Source organism: Herpailurus yagouaroundi, unplaced genomic scaffold (assembly GCF_014898765.1).
Source record: "Herpailurus yagouaroundi ecotype Mexico unplaced genomic scaffold, PumYag 28, whole genome shotgun sequence".
In the NCBI taxonomy this organism is placed as follows: Eukaryota; Metazoa; Chordata; class Mammalia; order Carnivora; family Felidae; genus Herpailurus; species Herpailurus yagouaroundi.
This window is the reverse complement of record NW_024412376.1, coordinates 95,142,214-95,163,503: the sequence shown is the minus strand read 5'-3', so window position 1 is coordinate 95,163,503 and position 21,290 is coordinate 95,142,214. Positions and strand designations below refer to the sequence as shown.

At 40.9% G+C, this 21,290-nt stretch overlaps 1 protein-coding gene and 1 pseudogene across 2 annotated transcripts in view; both read left to right on the top strand.

Moving 5' to 3' along the window:
* Positions 1-547: 547 nt before the first annotated feature.
* Positions 548-1,043, top strand: LOC121032783 (60S ribosomal protein L27a-like; annotated as a pseudogene).
* Positions 1,044-2,051: 1,008 nt separating this feature from the next.
* Positions 2,052-21,290, top strand: part of HERC6 (HECT and RLD domain containing E3 ubiquitin protein ligase family member 6) — a 61,847-nt gene continuing 42,608 nt past the window's right edge. For both annotated transcript variants that reach the window (XM_040478549.1, XM_040478548.1), the window contains exons 1-6: positions 2,052-2,278; positions 5,064-5,223; positions 7,012-7,088; positions 10,194-10,421; positions 11,763-11,857; positions 14,078-14,205. In XM_040478549.1, the coding sequence (XP_040334483.1) occupies positions 2,080-2,278; positions 5,064-5,223; positions 7,012-7,088; positions 10,194-10,421; positions 11,763-11,857; positions 14,078-14,205 (887 nt within the window). In that variant the 5' untranslated portion in view covers positions 2,052-2,079. The remainder of the gene's footprint in view (positions 2,279-5,063; positions 5,224-7,011; positions 7,089-10,193; positions 10,422-11,762; positions 11,858-14,077; positions 14,206-21,290) is intronic.

Sequence of the window (21,290 nt, the reverse complement as noted above, 5' to 3'; positions counted from 1 at the left end):
TCAATCCCCCATCTGGCTTTAAGTATCCTTTCTACACTGAGACTCTCAATTTTATGACTCCACCCTGACTTCTCTGCACAACTCCAAAACAGTTAATCCTATTGCCTCCTTATATAACAAGCATCCCACAGTTAATACCAGACTGGACTCCTGACCCACCAGCCCCAAAGTGAAGCCTCACTCAGGCTTCCCCATGCCAAGAAAGGGAACCACCATTCACCCAGCTGTTCAGGCCAACCTTGGAATAATCCTCATCCCTTTCTTTTTTTCTCTCCTCCTTCTTCCAACCCATCAGCAAATCTGTGGACTCTTTCAAAACATCTTGAATGTGTTCATTTCTTCTCTCCTTCCTTCTAGGGTACTGCCTTAGTCCCAAGGGCATCCTTCCAACCTGGCCTCCTACAGCAGCCTCTCCTAACTGGCTTTTCTGCTTCCATTTTTGTTCTATTATATTCTACATGGCAGTCAGAAGGAATCTTTTAAAACTAAAGTCAGATCATGTCACTTCTCTCTTCAAGACCTTCCAACTGTGCTCTTTCTTCCAGGCTGCTGACATGCCATCCAGACTGAAAAAGACCCGGAAACTTTGGGGCCACGTGAGCCATGGCCACGGCCGCATCGGCAAGCACTGGAAGCACCCAGGAGGCCGGGATAATGCTGGTGGCATGCATCACCACAGGATCAACTTTGACAAATATCATCCAGGTTACTTTGGAAAAGTTGGTGTGAGGCATTACCACTTAAAAAGGAACCAGAGCTTCTACCCAACTGTTAACCTTGATAATCTGTGGACCTTGGTCAGTGAGCAGACACGGGTAAATGCTGCCAAAAACAAGACTGGAGCTGTTCCTATTATTGATGTGGTGTGATCGGGCTACTACAAAGTATTGGGAAAGGGAAAGCTCCCTAAACAGCCTGTCATCGTGAAGGCCAAATTCTTCAGTAGAAGAACTGAGGAGATTAAAGGTGTGGGGGGAGCCTGTGTCCTGGTAGCCTGAAGTCACATGGAGAGAGGTTCATTAAATACTAACAACTGCTTTTCTTAAAAAAAAAAACAAAAAAACAAAACAAAAAAAAAAACCTTCCAACTGCTCTCCTTCACCCTCTGCCATTAGATATGAACATGATTCATTCCCTCATGTCCCATGTCCCCTAAGCTCCCTGCTCAAATGTCACTTCATCAGAGAAGTGTTCTCTGAAATCTTATCAAAAAATACAAGTTCCTGGGACGCCTGGGTGGCTCAGCTGGTTAAGCTTCTGACTCTTGATTTCGGTTCAGGTCATGATCTCATGGTTGTCACTTCAGGCCCTCAGAATCCCTAGTCAGGCTCCATACTGGCAGTGCGGAACCTGCTTGGGATTCTCTCTCCCCCCCCTCCCCTCCCCCACACATGCAGTCTCTCTCTTTCAAAATAAATAGACCTTAATAAAGAAATAAGTATTTAAAAAATACAACTTCCTTCTGACCCCACTATTACTTTACTGTTATATTTCTTCATGTTGTCACTTGACATTATACTATTTACCTGTTTATAAAAAGGAAAATGTTAGTACCATGAGGATTTTGCATTACCAGTGCCAAAAACAGCTTAGAAAATGCTTCGGATGCTTTTATTAAGCATCCTAGGCATTATTCTAACATTATGTATTATCTGTTAAATTACCCTAACATTAGATTTGCTGTATTACTGTCCACATTCTCATTGACGTGGTAGCTGAGGCACGGATTCCTTAGGCAACTTGCCCAAAATCACACCGCTCATAAATGACTTAGCAGTATGTAAGTAAATCCAGAAGCTCTTCCTCTGGAGTCCCTCTCTGCTCCTCAGCACTCGAGGGTCACGTTTGATCCACAAAAGCCATTGGCCAGGGTGCTCGATGACTAAGGGTGCCCGATGACTAAGGGTGCCAGGGTGGTGCTGCTGCGGGGTGGGGAGTCAGACTCCCTGATGTTGTCAGACTCGGGCTGTTCCTCCTAGCCTCCAGGTTTCCGGCAAATCAGCACACAGCCTGTCACTAACCTTGGCGAGCCGGTCCAGGCTTAACGCACAGCCACTGGAGGCCGGGCGCGGGAGCGGGATGTACCTGTGCTGGGGCGCCAGCTCCAAAGGACCTCTGCGCCGGAGGCCTGCGGCCCGGGGCGGTCCCGAGCTTCGGCAGGCCGCCAGCGGGGAGCGCCACTCGCTGCTGCTGCTGAGCGACGGCGCTGTGCACTCATGCGGGGACAACAGCCGGGGCCAGCTGGGGCGGAGAGGCTTGCAGCGCGAGGAGCAGCCAAGTAAGTGCCCGGGGCAAAGGTGCGGGGCGCGGGGCCAGGCAGTGGATGCTGCTGGGAGTCCCGGGTCCCCTGGGCCTCCAGAAGCGGGGAAACATTGCTCCACGCCTTCGCGCGCAACTTCGTCAGTTTCGTTTTCCAGATGCGCGGTTGCTTTCGGTTTCCAGTTCATCTTCAAAGCGAAACTGACAGCGAAACTAACGGGACGGCGTTCCTCTAAAAAGAGACGTGGTACTTCCCACTAAGCCTCTCCATACTAGTCCTTGCCTGAGCGAATCTATCTGGGCCGATCAGAACGACCTTCCAAACTGGTTTATGGGCGGGACACCTCTAACTCTCAGAAATAGCCCACGGCGTCTTTTTTTTTTTTTTTTTTTTTTAAATAAAATACATAATAGCATTTTTACCATTACTGATTATTATAACACAGGAAAAGAAATTGCCTATAATTCCTATACCCAAAGACAACTACTAATATTTTGATGCATTTCTTTTTTCGCTTTTTTCTATCATACATTTAATTTTATAAAAGCATGTCATTATATAGTTTTGTATACACAGTATTATGCAACCCTGTAAATTGCGCTCTTATGAAACATATCATGAACATTGCCCTTTTATTATGATTTTTTTAATGTTTATTTATTTTGAGAGAGACAGCTCGAGTGGGGGAGGGGAAGAGAGAGAGAGAGAGAGAGAGAGAGAGGAGAGAGAATCCCAAGCAGAGTCATCAGCACAGAGCCCCACGCGGGGCTCCATCTCACCAACCCTGAGATCATGGGCTGAGCTGAAATCCAGAGTTGGTGGCTCAACCCTCTGAGCCACCCAGGTCCCCCTTATTGTGTACTTTTGGAAAATACATTTTAAATTATTGCATAACATTCTAGGCTTTAACAGTGCAATTTAATTATTTTTCTTTGTTAGAAATTAGGTTTTTGTTTTTTTTTTTCTCATTAGGGGCTTTTATAAATAATACTATGATTGCCATTATTTGACCATATTTCTGATTACTTACCTAGAATAATCCCAAGTGTTGTGTCTGGGAAGAAAAACTTCTCCTCTACCCTATTAGTTCTTGTTCTGAAGGCCTACGAACTAAGCTGATAAAGACAGATTAACATGAGAAAAAGCATACAATTGTATTAATATTTTATGTGCACAGGAGTTCACAGAAAAGAAGGGAAACTCAAGAAGTGATTAGATTCAGGGACTTATATGCCATTTTAGCAAAGAAAAGGGGTTTTGGACTTTGAAGGATGATCAGTTGTGGGGAAGTGACTAGGAAATGTATGAGAGAGATTAATGAAAGAAAAGGGTTATTTTGGTAAGAGCTGTCTATACAGACTCATCTTAGTGCCAACTCTAATGATAAGAGTTACTCTTCTCTTCCTAGTATGGAAGAGGGGGTACATCTTTACAAGGAAATTTTATGCTCTGCTTTTAGGTGGATGAGGGGAGGGCAGAGAACTCTTCCTGCTTCTCTTGATTTTCAGTTGCCTTCAACTCCAAAAATTGCTCAAGTGGAATATTTTGGGATGGCATATCCTAATCCCTTTTAGGTGGAAATGAAGGGCAACATAATACTTGATGCCAAATTGTTGTCTAGGAATGTGGTACCAGTTGCAGCCTTCATGAGTATATGAATCTTTGGGACATTTTTTTTATTGCCCCATGGTTTGAAACTAAATAATTGAAAAGGATAAGATCACACAGGTTTAAAAAAAGAAAACTAAAGGCTCCTGGGTGGCTCAGTTAGTTAAGTATCCAACTCTTGATTTTGACTCACATCATGATCTCACAGTTCGTAAGATCAAGCCCCAAATCAGGACTCTGTGCTGGCATCATGGAGCCTTCTTGGGATTCTCTCTCTCTCCCTGTCTCTCTTCCCTTTCCCTTCTCTCTCTTTCTCTCTTTCTCTCAAAATAAATGTGATATATTTAACTCAAAACCTCTAATAATTCAGAAACAAACACTTTGGAAAAAGCTTAGATTGACTGGTAGGGATCACACTACAAATGATTAGGTTTTCATTTGTGGGCATTTTTGGCTCATGAGAGGCATATTACTACTTTTTAAAAAAGATTTTATTTTTTAAAGTAATCTCTGCACCCAATGTGGGGCTCCAACCTACAACCCTGAGATCAAGAGTCACAAGCTCTACGGACTGAGCCAGCCAGGTGCTCCTACTGCATTCTTTGTGAGAGGATCTGGCTTCTGCCTCTTACATTCATGAGGCAAGCTCCCTGCCCATTTCCTCCTGAGCAAGGAATTCACTATTCTCACTGTTCAGGGCTGGGAAAGTCAGAAGAGGAGAGTGGAGGCAATCCCATCTTCCCTCTGTCTCCTTTTGTTTTGCTACCATCCTTATAGAGAAATGTTAAGTCAAGCATCGTAGTTCCTACAAGTTCCCTTTCTCCGTGAAGCTCATCCTATTCTAGTCTATGCTATGCTATTCTATATTGGAAGCGAGAGGAGGGGTCAGAGGGAGAAAGAATCCCAAGCAGGCTCCATGCTCAGCGCAAAGCCTGACATGGGGCTCAATCTCATGACCCTGGGATCATGATCTGAGCCAAAATCAAAAGTCAACTGACTTGAGTCACCGGGGTGCTCCTGAAGCTCATCCTTTTAAATAGTAACCATATTCCCATACAGACAGCGTAATACACATTGAGCTTTTTTCCTTCAAACTTTAGTGTGGATGTCAAGGCATGATTTAAAAGTCCATTGGAAAAGATGAGAAATCTGAGTGATCTTTCTGAGAAGTTTTATTTTGTTTTTGTTCCTGAAGAACCAATTCAGGCATTGGAAACTCTACGTGTTGAACTGGTGAGCTGTGGAAAGGAACACTCCCTTGCTGTCTGTTACAAAGGAAGGGTCTTCGCATGGGGAGCTGGTTCTGAAGGGCAGCTGGGAATTGGAGAATTTAAGGAAATAAATCTTATACCTCAGTAAGTATTTCCATTCATTCATTCATTCATTCATTCATTCAGTATTTTTGAGTTTCATGTGCTAGGCACCATGCAAGATGTCAGGGTACAAAGATACTATGACAAACTCCCTAACCTCAAAGATTATAGTGTAGTGAGAGAAAAAACTCCTAACCCCAATTATTATTTAGAGTCCTATGAAGAAGGTCAGGATAAAATGAGAACATGTGATTCCTTAATCTTAATCTCATATATTGGAAATAACCGAGGGGACCCACTTGGTAAATAAATAAATATAAAATAAACATAACCTATAAATAAAAATAAAATATAAAGATTACTTTAAAGTAAAAACATTGAAAAGAAGATGCAGAAAGAAATCTTATTGGAAATTCCCTTCTGACTAAAGCAAAGACTCCTTGAAAAAAACAGCTACCATTCACAGCTTGGAGGGAGTTTCTTATGAATTCAGATGCTGTGAAGACAGACTGCCCAAAAAACACAAAAAAACCCTATGAAACCTTCCATACTCTCCTACTGAAGCCCTGAAAACCTCCCTTTTGCTATACTGATATATATATATATATATATATATATATATATATATATATATGGTGATTCCACAAATTTTCCATTACTGGCAGCTCCCATCTATACATATAAATAAATTTTGTCTTTTCTCCTTTCAGTTATTGTCAGTTGTCAGTTAATTTGCATGCCCCCTATCACTGGATCCAAACCAGAAGAGGAAACTTTTACTTATGGAAAAGTAGTAAGATGATGGGATGAGGGGGAGGAATCATATCCTCATAAACAGCTTCCTAGGACAAATGATATGACAAGCAGTCTGAATTGTACATTCATGAGTTACATGTGTAAGAATTTTAAAAAGCATGATTTTTAATACTAGGAGGTTACTTTTTGTTACCTCTTCTGGTTTTGAATTGTACGAGTGCTGTGGCTTTGGAGAACAAGCATTGAACTTTGAATGAAAAGACGAAGGTTTGAGTCTATTCTACAACGTGATACCTTTAACATGATTCCCTAGAGCAAACTAGAACTCTGACCACTACTAGATGCAACCATATGAAATTGCTGGTAGTTACCTTTTTGATCCACAAAAATGGCAATGTAATAGGATTCAACCTAGTGATTTATTTATCAAATAGGGCTTAAATCAGGTGATGTAAATAACAGTGTTCTATAAATTTAAAAGCCCTGTGTCATATGTGCATGAAGAAATTTATTTTTCTTTTAAGGCAATAAATATAGAATAAAAGTTAGTACATTATATACTGCATTAAAAGTCCAATAAAAATCACTTGTGTATTATAACTGTTTAGATTCTGCTCTGTACCTTTATGCTTGTTGATGTCATGTTAAAAACACTTAGAGGGCTTTGGCTTAAAGGTACTACAGAAATATAAGAAAATAAATTATTTCTAGGGAAAATATGCCCAGGTTGCCAACAATCCTGAAAACGATGAACGCATGAATGTTGAATGTTGGTTTGACAGCAGTTTTAAGCAAGTAATTCTTTATAATTTCTAAAGATTATACACCAGTCAGGAAAACCACCATTACTGTGGTGTTTCTGATTATTACCAAACAGCCTTATATATCTGCAGTCATCAAGAGAACTATTCTATTGTAAAAAAACATTAAAGTAGCCCAACTCATAAAAAAAAAAAAAGAAAGCTATTTCCCTAAACCAAATGTATTACCTGGGATCATTTTACATATCTGTAGTTCACTTGGTGAGCCACTCTAAAGAAGGATTAATAGATTTTTGTATCATTTTTACTACAGGAAGATAAAAACTCTGACTGGTATAAAAATTATACAAGTTTCCTGTGGAAACTACCACTCTCTGGCCTTATCAGAAGGTAAAAATGGCTTTTTGGATCTTCTAAGTATCATTACAAAGTAATTTGTCTTTAATATGAATGATACCTGTTGATTTTTAATGCAGTGGGACTGATTTTAATGCATTTAGAAGTTTTTAACTTTTTAGATTTCATAAGTTCTATTGTTCTTCATTGTTTTTTCAATTGTCTTTGTTCTTATTATACTCTAAGTAGTGACTCATTCATATCAATGCTATAAAGGGTCATCTCTGTTCTCATGACCTGATCTGACTCTCTCAGAATTTAGTAGTGGTTTTATTTCCAGAACTTTGCCCTTTGTGCTGAATGGCTGTATACACTGGCAGACTCAAATACACTAAGGCCTATTTGTTTTTTGACTTAGATCAAAGAAAGAAAAGTCAAAATGTCAATGTGGTGGCTGGGTGGCTCAGTCAGTTAAGCATCTGACTCTTGACCTCAGCACAGGTCTTGATCTCAGGGTTGTGAGCTCAAGCCCCACGTTGGGCTCTGTGCTGGATTTTACCTACCTAAAAAGAAAAGAAAGAAAAGTCAAGGTATCAAAATCATGACTATATTTTTTCTACTAACATCCCCCATCCTTTGTCCATCATTCAAAATTTTTCAATGGAGAGTGTTGCAGAGGAAAAACTTTTCTTCCATCCTCTTAAGTTTAGCACCTGGTAGCCTGCAAATTTATGTGACAAAAGACAGATTAACAAGACCAAAGGCACGAGTTTTATTAATATTTTCATGCATGGAAGTTCACAAAAAAGAAGTGAAACTCAAGAAGTCATTAGACTTGGGGACTTATATACCATTTTAACAAAGGAAAGATTTGGGCTTTGCAGGATGATCAATTGTAGGGAAGTGACTTGTAAATATGTGGAAATAATGGAAGATAAGAGTTATTTTATTAAGAGTTATTTGTGAAGACTCATGTTGATGCAGACTTTCCATCTCTGGTGATGAGTCACTGCCCCATCCCTGGTGCCGGAAAGGACACCTTCACAAAGGGAAATATATACATTGCTTTTGGGTGGATAAGAGGAGGGGCAGAGAACTTTCCCTGCATAGATTGATTCTCAATTGCCTTCAGCTCAAGATAACCCTTATGCCAAAATGACATATTTTGGGGTGGCATATTCTGATTGCCTTCAAGAGACATTTAACATTTGTATGTCCCTCAGGTGATATGCATAATTGCAGCTGTGCCACAAGGGCTATGAACAGCCAACGTTTATTTCCTGGTTGCCTTCTGTCGCACCAGCTATTTTGTGAAATGCTTTACATGTATAATCTCATTCAATCATTTAACAAACACCGAACCTGGGCATTATTTGTATTCTCATTTTAGAAATGAAGAAATTTGGACTCAGACTTTCAGCAATTTGCCTAAGGTCACACACTAACAGATAGTGAGATTTGAACCAATACTTGTTTACATCCCAATCCTAAGTGCTTAACCACTGGACCACACAGGCCATGACACCGTACTATAATCCTGTGGCTATTGTATAATTCCTTCCTGCCATTTCCAGCTATTTGATCTAGGGCAAGTTATTTAACTTGACTCTCGATTTTCTCATCTGTAGGAGTACTGATGTCTACCTTACAGGCTGTTTAGAAGATTCAGTGAAACAAGACATACAATATATCCTGCACAGTCCAAAGCAGATAGTAGGGGTACAATAAATATTAGTCTCTTTTCCTTCCATACTTTTCTTCTTCTTAATTATTGAAATAGTTTGAATTACTTCCTCAGGGTATTGATTTGTCTTTACATTGGTCTGGATTGTGAAGGTTGTTTGAAGCCCGGGTACCCAGTACATTTGCTATGGTGAACTGTGAGTTCTCATAGACCTTAATGTGGGTTTGACATTCTGCATTGTGCCCTCAGAAATACTTTTCAGTGGTAGAACTAGCTTTAGAAGAGTTTAAAAAAGAAAAAATTAGATGTAATAACATAAACATCTGAGACACGTTGGCAGTTTCCTGGGTAGACAATGAAACATTAGAAGATCTTGACTTTTGACCTCATGTAAATTAACCACCTCTGGTCAAATTCAACATAAAATGTTGTTGGTTGTTTTCTCCCATCCAGTCATTCCACAAATATTTGTTAAGTGCCTATAATGTTTCCAGCAAAGAGGATATAGCAGTGAACTAAGACTGTGCTTTCATGGAGTTTATATTATGGGGGTATGTAGGGGAAGTGAGCCTTAAACACATAGACAAATAATTATGTCATATAACAGAGATAAGGGTGTGGGGGAAAAAAATGAGGCCAGGTAAGGGAATGGGAGCAAGTACTCAAGTGGAGGAAAGGGGTCTTTCTCTTTTATAAAGGATGTCATGGAAGCTATTTCTTACAAAGTGAGCAGACACCAAAAGAAGGGGAGGAGGGAGACAAGATGCTAAGGCCACGATCCAAAGGAATGATCCAGATGTAAAGGCCATGAGGTTGTGGCATACTCAACAGGGAACAGCAGGGGCTCTGGAAAGTTATGAGCAAGGGGGAGATGAAGTCTGAGATGTGTCATGGGGAATCCTGGTGACCTGGCACTTGTGAGCTGTGGTGAGAATTGGCCTTTTATTGAGTGAGACAGAAAATCCCTAAAGGGTTCAGTCTGACTTATTTTTTTAAAAGACCACTCTGGCTACCCTTTGGAGAACAGACAAACATGGACTCTGGGAGCCCAGTGAGGTGCTGTTGTAATCTTCCAGGAGAAAAGTGATGGTGGCTTGGTGGCTAAGGTGGTAACAGTGGGGAGGTGAGAAGTGGTCAGATTCCAAATACATTTTAAAGATAGAGACTTTAGGATTTGCTAGGTAGAAGGGTATAAAAGAAAGAAAGGAGATGAGCATGATTCTCAAGATTTCTAGTCTGAGCAGCTGAAAGAACACAGTTGCCCTTGACTGGGAGGGAGAAGAGGAGTGCATGTTGTTGGAAGGGACTTTTGAGGGTGTTCTTGACCATCCTCCTTGTCTTTAGTCAGAATACTCTAACCTCTTTTGTCCCTATTTTAAGTATTAAAGATCTTTAGAATTAGGGTGGTAGTTTCTACTCGAATTTGATATTCCAATATTTTTACAATTTTGAATTTCTCTTCTTTATTTTTGTAGATGGCCAAGTGTTTTCATGGGGAAGTAACAGCCATGGGCAGCTGGGCCTGGGGAAGGAGCTCCCCTCCCAAGCCAGCCCACAGAGGGTGAGGTCCCTGGATGGCATCCCCCTGGCTCAGGTGGCTGCAGGCGGGGCCCACAGCTTTGCCCTGTCTCTCTCTGGGACTTCATTTGGCTGGGGAAGCAACAATGCAGGGCAGCTGGCCTTCTTCGGGAGTAATGTCCCAGGTAACAAGATAATCTTGTTCTTGCAGTAAATCATTCTTTCTTTCCAGTTGGAAGACCAGCTCTGCAAAGGGTACTCTCAATGATTAGAGCAGTGATTCCCAGGCTCCGGAATATATTAGAATCACCTGGGGTGCCATCTTAATTTTTGATTGCCACTGTAATATATTACCAGAAACTTGTGGCTTGAAACAACATAGATTTCTTATCTTATAGTTCTGGTAGCCAGAAGTCTTATGCAGGTCTCAGTGGGCTAAAAAAAAGTGTCAGCAGCTTTGGGGCAACCAGGTGTGGGGTGGGGATGGACCTTGCATTATTTTCTTGCTTTTTTCCCCCTCTAGAGTCCATTTACATTCCTTGACTCATACCCCCCTTCTTCAAAGCCAGCAATGGCTGGTTAAGTCTTCCTCAAGTCACTCTGACAGTGACTCTTCTACCTCCCTCTTCCTCAGTCAAAGGAGGAATTTATAAGTACATTGGGCCCACACAGATAATCCAGGCTAACCTCCCTATTTTAAGGTCAACAGTTTAGCAACTTTAATTCCATCTGCTTCCTTAACTCCTCTTTCCAGTGTAACCTAACATATTCACAGCCTCTGGGGAAAGGACACGGATATCTTCCGAAGTCCCTTATTTTTTCTACTGCAAGAACATTGAAAAATCCCAGTGCCCACCCCCTCCAAACAAGTTGCAGTGCCCAAGTTAGACCCTATACCAAGTAAATCAGAATGTCTGGGGATGGAAACCAGGCATCGGTCATTGTTAAAGATTCCACAGGTTATTCCAATGTGCAGTCAAGTTTGAGAACCACTGGATTAGAAGATGCTAGCTGGAGAAAAAAACAGTTCCTGGCAACCCTTAAACTCACTATGAAGTCTTCCCCATGAACCCTGTTCCTCCTCTGTTCAGTTCTTTACATTCAGCTAACATATTTGGTGCCTGTTAAGTACCAGTACTTACATCTCGTCTCATTTAACTCTGCCAACATGAAATAAGTCTTATTTTCTCAATTATTATTGTATATTTGCAGAACACCTACCATGTGACAGAAATGAATATAACATAATGGCAATATTACTGGGAATAAAGGTCTTAAAACTTAGCTTTGTAGGAGAATAGTGTTAGGTGTTATAGAAGATCAAAGTTTCCAGAAATAAATGCTAAAGGACTGCCTTTCTTTCTTTTCCAAAGCAGGGCTTTCCCTCTATTTTATAATACTTCTGAGTGTTCATTTAAAAAATTATGTTAACTAATTACAAGATGATAAAAATATTAAAAGATGTAAAAACTCATGGATTCTGAGATTGGTTCTTATACTCTAGACATTGTACTTTCTTTCAACAGTGCAAAGCTACAAGCCTCGTTCAGTTAGTGTGCTGAAAACTCTCGGTGTGGTTTATATCAGCTGTGGTCATGAGCACACTGCAGTGCTTACCCAGGTAATCTAAAATGTTTTGCTATTTTTCGCAAATGAGAAATGTTACCACAAGGTATAGGTATTGGCTGTTGTTAAAAGCCATATGCGTATCAGTATCTCAACTATATCTATTCAATGTACAAATATATAAAAAGGAGAAATGAACCAAATATAAACCATGAAAGTTTCAAGATCCTCTAACAAAAACTAACTTCAGCTTTAGGAAATATTTTTAGATACCCGCTGAGTTAGATTAATATAGGAGAGAATCCTTTTAGCAATGATTCATTCATAATGTAGTTCTACAGGTGAAAATTATTATAGAAGAGATGAAGTAATTTTTACAGATTTCAATAACCCAAATTATAGACTAGAACCTACTTTGTTCCATTTCTTTTTTTTTATTTAAAAAAAAATTTTTTTTTTAACATTTATTTATTTTTGAGACAGAGAGAGACAGAGCATGAACGGGGGAGGGTCAGAGAGACAGGGAGACACAGAATCGGAAACAGGCTCCAGGCTCTGAGCAGTCAGCATAGAGCCCGACACGGGGCTCGAACTCACAGACCGTGAGATCGTGACCTGAGCCAAAGTCGGACGCTTAACCGACTAAGCCACCCAGGCGCCCCAACTTTGTTCCATTTCTTGCTTGGCAAAATTATGAGCCTGCTTCATAAATGTCTGCCTCCTCTTGTTATACTGGCCAAATAGTATATTCCAATGGGGTGGATTCTCTCCATAGCCATAAGGAATAGACTTGAAAACTATTTGTGTGGTTGAAATGATTATTTAAAAACTAAATACCTGGGGCGCCTGGGTGGCGCAGTCGGTTAAGCGTCCGACTTCAGCCAGGTCACGATCTCACGGTCCGTGAGTTCGAGCCCCGCGTCGGGCTCTGGGCTGATGGCTCGGAGCCTGGAGCCTGTTTCCGATTCTGTGTCTCCCTCTCTCTCCCTGCACCTCCCTCGTTCATGCTCTGTCTCTCTCTGTCCCCAAAATAAATAAAAACATTTAAAAAAAAATTAAAAAAAAATAAATAAAAAATAAAAAATAAATACCTAAAATAATTTGTATTGTTTTAACTTAAAAAAAAATTTTTTTAACATTTATTTATTTTTGAGACAGAGAGAGAGAGAGAGAGAGAGCATGAACAGGGGAGGGTCAGAGAAAGAGGGAGACACAGAATCTGAAACAGGCTCCAGGCTCTGAGCTGTCAACACAGAGCCCGACACGGGGCTCGAACCCACAGACCGCGAGATCGTGACCTGAGCTGAAGTCGGACGCTCAACCAACTGAGCCACCCAGGCGCCCCTGTTTTAACTTTTTTAATGTTTATTTTTGAAAGAGAGAGGGAGAGCGTGAGCGAGGGAGGGGCAGAGAGAGACGGGGACAGAGGATCTGAAGCAGGCTCTGTGCTGACAGCAGAGAGCCCGACGTGGGGCTCTAACTCACAAGCCATGGGATCACGATCTGAGCCAAAGTCAGACGCTTAACCAACTGAGCCACCCAGGTGCCCCGGTATTATTTGTTTAAAAGCGTGTTTGGATTATATTATTCTTAGTGGACAGGAGAAAGCTAGAGTTGTTTTAATCAAGAGTCATCTTTGGTTGCACTTGTGTGGCTCAGTCGGTTGAGCCTCCAGACTCTTGGTTTCAGCTCAGGTCCCCATCTCTTAGTTTGTGGGATAGAGCCCTGCGTCAGGCTCCACACTGATAGCACGGAGCCTGCTTGGGATTCTCTCTCTCCCCATCTGTCTCTCTGCCCGTCCCCGACTCACACTCATTTTCTCTCTCCCTCTTTCTCCAAATAAATAAATAAAACTTAAAAAAAAAAATCATTTTTTGAGGGGTCCCTGGCTGGCTCAGTCAGAAGAGCATACAACTCTTGACAGTGGGGTTGTGAGTTTGAGCCCAAAGTTGGGTGTAGAGATTACTAAAAAAAATAAATACACTTTAAAAAATCATCTTTTGATAAAAGATTTTTTTCAGAGAAACGTTCAAATAAATAAAGCAACCCTCTATTTAAATGTGTTATTCTTGAGCCATCCATTAATTCTACAATGAAAGCCAACGGTTTTTCATGTTTAATGAGTTAACTTACATACACTCTTAGAAATAATAAATATAAGACCCTTCATATAGTACTCTCATATAATTCTCTGATGATACTTATCTTTAAGTTTTTAGTTACTTTTTAAATATGAAATTAGTTTGATTCCTTCTATTGCTTCTTTTTTAAACAGAATGGGAAAGTGTTCACATTTGGAGACAATAGCTGTGGACAGCTGGGACACAGCCCCACTGCTGAGAAGACAGGTCCACAACTCATGGAAGGAATTGAAGGCCTAGTTTCACAGATAGACTGCGGAAGGTAATAGGCTAGTTTTTTGTTTGTTTGTTTTTAGTGTGAGTAGAATGTGTTATATTTTATGATTTAGAAATGACTCCTCAGCAATGTTTCAAAACTTAAAACACAAAATATGTAACTACTATTTTTCTAGATCATTTTCCTTTCTGAAAATTTACTTCTTTTAAATATAGTTTAAGTTTTCTATTTTTTCTTCTTTATTCCAGACATTTCATTTATTTAATAAGAATTTATTGGAAGTCTACTGTGTATAGACCACCTTATTAGGTGCTGAAGGTTGGCAAGGGGGTTTAAAATAAAAACAGTGGTACTTGCCTACTTGAGTTGATAAAGCAAAATTAAAGTATTCTCACACAAATAGAAGATAATACATATTTACATATGCATTCAGAGTTTTGCATAACCTAATTATGAGGACACTGAATATTATCTACCCAATTTATAAATAACAAAGCTTACATTTATTTAAAAAAAATTTTTTTAACGTTTTTATTTATTTTTGAGACAGAGAGACAGAGCATGAACAGGGGAGGGGCAGAGAGAGAGAGGGAGACATAGAATCTGAAGCAGGCTCCAGGCTCTGATCTGTCAGCACAGAGCCCGACACGGGGCTTGCACTCACAGACCAGCTCATGGCCTGAGCTGAAGTCGGAGGCTCAACCGACTGAGCCACCCAGGAGCCCTACAAAGCTTACATTTAAAACACAAATGAAGGAGAACCTGGGTGGCTCAGTTAAGCATCTGACTGGCTTAGGTCATGATCTCTCGGTCCATGTGTTCAACCCCCACATCAAGCTCTGTGCTTGACAGCTCAGGGCCTGGAGCCTGCTTTGGATTCTGTGTCTCCCTCTCGATCTCCCCCTCCTCAACTCACACTCTATCTTTCTCTCTCTCTTAAAAGTAAATAAACATTAAAAAAATAATAAAACAAATGATAGGGGCATCTGGGTGGCTCAGGTCAAGATCTCACAGTTTGTGAGTTCCAGCCCTGCATCAGGCTCTTGGACTCTCAGCTGTCAGCAAGGTGCCTGCTTCAGATTCTCTGTCCTCTCTCTCTCTGTCCCTCCCCCGCTGGTGTGCATGCACCAACAAGGCTCTCTCTCTCTCAAAAATAAACCTTAAAAAATAATAAAAATAAAAAAATAAAACACAAATGGTAGAAACCATAGTAAAGACTTATCAATAATATTCTATCTTTAAGGTTACTAAAAAGTTAATATTCTGGGAGGGCTTCTGGGAAGATGGCAGCATAGGAGGACGCTGGGCTCACCACGTCCTGCTGATCAGATTCCACCCACAGCTGCCTAAATAACCCAGAAAATTGCCAGAAGACTAGCAGAATGGATTCTCCGGAGCCAAGCATAGACAAGAGGCCTATGGAAGAGGGTAGGAAGGGCAGAGAGGCCCTGCGCACAACCCAGACAGGCGGGAGGGAGCTGGTGCGGAGGCGCAGCCCACCTGCCAAGCAGAGGCCCCGAGTCTGGCTGGCAAAAGCGGAGGGGCCGGCCGGAGTGTGTTCTGACAGCAAGCGGGACTTAACATCTGGAGGGTTATAAGTTAACAGATCTTCTCGGTGAGCGGGAGGGCTGGAGGACAACGGGAAGGAGAGTTGTTGAGCCCCGGACAACAGAGCGCAGCTTGGCGGGGAACAAAGGTGCTTGCCAGCGCCATCTCCGTTGCCCATCCCCCAGCCGAAACCACAAAGGGAACCAGTTCCTGTCAGGGAACTTGCTTGCACGGCGCAAACACCCAACGCTGTGCTTCTGCAGATCCATCAGACCCATCTCTCCGGAGGCGGGTCTGACTCCCTCCCGGTGCCACAGGGCCCCTCCCGAAGCGGATCTCCGAAGGAAAACAGAGCTGAGCCTGCCCCTCCCGCCCCTGTGCACCTTGCCGATCCACCCCAGCTAATATGCCAGATCCCCAGCACCACAAGCCTGGCAGTGTGCAAGTAGCCCAGACGGGCCATGCCACCCCACAGTGAATCCTGCCCCTAGGAGAGGGGAAGAGAAGGTACACACCAGTCTGTGGTCCCAGCGGTGGGCTGGGGGCAGACATCAGGTCTGACTGCGGCCCCACCCACCAAAGCAAGTTATTCCAGACAGCACAGGGGAAGTGCTGCAGTTCCCCACCACTCCAGGTACTATCCAAGATGATGAAACGGAAGAATTCTCCTCAAAAAAAGTCCAGGAAATAATGACAGCTAACAAACTGATCAAAAATGATTTAAACAATATAACAGTAAGTGAATTTAGAATAATAGTCATAAAATTAATCGCTGGGCTTGAAAACAGTATAATGGACAGCAGAGAATCTATTGCTACAGAGATCAAGGGACTAAGGAACAGCCAGGAGGAGCTAAAAAATGCTATTAATGAGCTGCAAAATAAAATGGAGATGACCACAGCTCGGATTGAAGAGGCAGATGAGAGAATAGGTGAACCAGAAGATAAAATTATGGAAAAAGAGGAAGCTGAGAAGAAGAGAGATAAAAAAAATCCAGGAGTATGAGGGGAAAATTAGAGAACTAAGTGATGCACTAAAGACAAATAATCTACGCATAATTGGTATTCCAGAGGAGGAAGAGAGAGGGAAAGGTGCTGAAGGTGTACTTGAAGAAATAATAGCTGAGAACTTCCCGGATCTGGGGAAGGAAAAAGGCATTGAAATCCAAGAGGCACAGAGAACTCCCTTCAGACGTAACTTGAATTGATCTTCTGCATGACATATCATAGTGAAACTGGCAAAATACAAGGATAAAGAGAAAATTCTGAAAGCAGCTAGGTTTAAACATGCTCTAACATATAAAGGGAGATCGATAAGACTAGTGATGGATCTCTCTACTGAAACTTGGCAGGCCAGAAAGGAATGGCAGGAAATCTTCAATGTGATGAACAGAAAAAATATGCAGCCGAGAATCCTCTACCCAGCAAACCTGTCATTTAGAATAGAAGGAGAGATAAACATCTTCCCAAACAAACAAAAACTGAAGGAATTCGTCACCAATAAACCAGCACTACAAGAGATCCTAAGGGGGATCCTGTGAGACAAAGTACCAGAGACATCGCTACAAGCATGAAAGCTACAGACATCACAATGACTCAAACCCATATCTTTCTATAATAACACTGAATGTAAATGGACTAAATGCACCAACCAAAAGACATAGGGTATCAGAATGGATAAAAAAAACAAGACCCATCTATTTGCTGTCTACAAGAGACTCATTTTAGACCTGAGGACACCTTCAGATTGAAAGTGAGGGGATGGAGAACTATTTATCATGCTATTCGAAGTCAAAAGAAAGCTGGAGTAGCCATACTTATATCAGACACACTAGGCTTTAAATTAAAGGCTGTAACAAGAGATAAAGAAGGGCATTATATAATAATTGCAGGGTCTATCCATCAAGAAGAACTAACAATTATAAATGTCTGTGCATCGAATACGGGAGCCCCCAAATATAGAAAACAATTACAAACATAAGCAACCTTATTGACAAGAATGTGGTAACTGCAGGGTACTTTAATACCCCACTTACAACAATGGATAAATCATCTAGACACATGGTCAATAAAGAAACAAAGGCCCTGAATGATACATTGGATCAGATGGACTTGACAGATATATTTAGAACTCTGCATCCCAAAGCAACAGAATATACTTTCTTCTCGAGTGCACATGGAACATTCTCCAAGATAGATCACATACTGGGTCACAAAACAGCCCTTCATAAGTATACAAGAATTGAGATCATACCATGCATACTTTCGGACCACAATGCTATGAAGCTTGAAATCAACCACAGGAAAAAGTCTGGAAAACCTCCAAAAGCATGGAGGTTAAAGAACACCCTACTAAAGAATGAATGGGTCAACCAGGCAATTAGAGAAGAAATTAAAAAATATATGGAAACAAACGAAAATGAAAATACAACAATCCAAATGCTTTGGGATGCAACGAAGGCAGTCCTGAGAGGAAAATACATTGCAATCCAGGTCTATCTCAAGAAACAAGAAAATCCCAAATACAAAATCTAACAGCACACCTAAAGGAAATAGAAGCAGAGCAGCAAAGACACCCCCAAACCCAGCAGAAGAAGGGAAATAATAAAGATCAGAGCAGAAATAAACAATATAGAATCTAAAAAAACTATAGAGCAGATCAATGAAACCAAGAGTTGGTTTTTTGAAAAAATAAACAAAATTGATAAACCTCTAGCCAGGCTTCTCAAAAAGAAAAGGGAGATGGCCCAAATAGATAAAATCATGAATGAAAATGGAATTACAACCAATCCCTCAGGAATACAAGCAATTATCAGGGAATACTATGAAAAATTATATGCCAACAAATTGGACAACCTGGAAGAAATGGACAAATTCCTAAACACCCACACTTCCAAAACTCAAACAGGAGGAAATAGAAAGCTTGAACAGACCCATAACCAGCGAAGAAATTGAATCAGTTATCAAAAATCTCCCAACAAATAAGAGTCCAGGACCAGATGGCTTCCCTGGGGAATTCTACCAGACGTTTAAAGCAGAGATAATACCTATCCTTCTCAAGCTGTTCCAAAAAATAGAAAGGGAAGGAAAACTCCAGACTCATTCTATGAAGCCAGTATTACTTTGATTCCTAAACCAGACAGAGACCCAGTAAAAAAAGAGAACTACAGGCCAATATCCATGATGAATATGGATGCAAAAATTCTCAATAAGATACTAGCAAATCAAATTCAACAGCTTATAAAAAAAATTATTCCCATGATCAAGTGGGATTCATTCCTGGGCTGCAGGGCTGGTTCAACATCTGCAAATCAATCAACAGGATACATCACATTAATAAAAGAAAAGATAAGAACCATATGATCCTGTCAATCGATGCAGAAAAGGCATTTGACAAAATTCAGCAACCTTTCTTAATAAAAACCCTCGAGAAAGTCGGGATAGAAGGAACATACTTAAAGATCATAAAAGCCATTTATGAAAAGCCCACAGCTAACATCATCCTCAATGAGGAAGAACTGAGAGCTTTTTCCCTGAGATCAGGAACACGACAGGGATGTCCACTCTCACTGCTGTTGTTTAACATAGTGTTGGAAGTTCTAGCATCAGCAATCATACAACAAAAGGAAATGAAAGGCCTCAAAATTGGCAAAGATGAAGCCAAGCTTTCACTTTTTGCAGATGACATGATATTATACATGGAAAATCCGATAGACTCCACCAAAAGTCTGCTATAACTGATACATGAATTCAGCAAAGTTGCAGGATACAAAATCAATGTACAGAAATCAGTTGCATTCTTATACACTAATAATGAAGCAACAGAAAGACAAATAAAGAAACTGATCCCATTCACAATTGCACCAAGAAGCATAAAATATCTAGGAATAAATCTAACCAAAGATGTAAAAGATCTGTATGCTGAAAACTATAGAAAGCTTATGAAGGAATTGAAGAAGATATAAGGAAATGAAAAAACATTCCGTGCTCATGGATTGGAAGAATAAATATTGTTAAAATGTAAATACTACCCAAAGCTATCTACACATTCAATGCAATCCCAATCAAAATTGCACCAGCATTCTTCTCAAAGCTAGAACAAGCAATCCTAAAATTCATATGGAACCACAAAAGGCCCCGAATAGCCAAAGTAATTTTGAAGAAGACCAAAGCAGGAGGCATCACAATCCCAGACTTTAGCCTCTACTACAAAGCTGTCATCATCAAGACAGCATGGTATTGACACAAAAACAGACACATAGACCAATGGAATACAATAGAAACTCCAGAACTAGACCCACAAATGTATGGCTAAATAATCTTTGACAAAGCAGGAAAGAATATCCAATGGAAAAAAGACAGTCTCTTTAACAAATGGTGCTGGGAGAACTGGACAGCAGCATGCAGAAGAATGAAACTAGACCACTTTCTCACACCATTCACAAGAATAAACTCAAAATGGATAAAGGACCTGAATGTGAGACCGGAAACCATCAAAACACTAGAGGAGAAAGCAGGAAAAGACCTCTCTGACCTCAGCCGCAGCAATTTCTTACTTGACACATCTCCAAAGGCAAGGGAATTAAAAGCAAAATGAACTATTGGGACCTCATGAAGATAAAACGCTTCTGCACAGCAAAGGAAACAATCAACAAAACTAAAAGGCAACCAATGGAATGGGAAAAGATATTTGCAAATGACATATCGTAAAGGGCTAGTGTCTAAAATTTATAAAGAGTTCACCAAACTCCACACCCAAAAAACAAATAATCCAGTGAAGAAATGGGCAGAAAACACGAATAGACACTTCTCTAAAGAAGACATCCAGATGGTCAACAGGCACATGAAAAGATGCTCGATGTCGCTCCTCATCAGGGAAAAACAAATCAAAACCACACTCAGATATCACCTCACGCCAGTCAGAGTGGCCAAAATGAACAAATCAGGAGACTATAGATGCTGGCGAGGATGTGGAGAAACAAGAACCCTCTTGCACTGTTGGTGGGAATGCAAACTGGTGCAGCCGCTTTGGAAAACAGTGTGGGGAGGTTCCTCAAAAAGTTAAAAAATAGACCTACCCTATGACCCAGCAATAGCACTGCTAGGAATTTACCCAAGGGATACAGGAGTACTGATGCATAGGGGCATTGTACCCCAATATTTATAGCAGCACTCTCAATGATAGCCAAATTGTGGAAAAAGCCTAAATGTCCATCAACTGATGAATGGATAAAGAGATTGTGGTTTATATACACAATGGAGTACTGAGTGGCAATGAGAAAGAATGAAATATGGCCCTTTGTAGCAACGTGGATGGAACTGGAGAGTGTGATGTTAAGTGAAATAAGCCATACAGAGAAGGACAGATACCATACGTTTTCACTCTTATGTGGATGCTGAGAAACTTAACAGAAACCATGGTAGAGGGGAAGGAAAAAAAAGAAAAAAGAGGTTAGAGTGGGAGACAGCCAAAGCATAAGAAACTCTTAAAAACTGAGAACAGGGGTGCCTGGGTGGCGCAGTTGGTTGAGCGTCCGACTTCAGCTGGGTCACGATCTCGCGGTCCGTGAGTTCGAGCCCCGC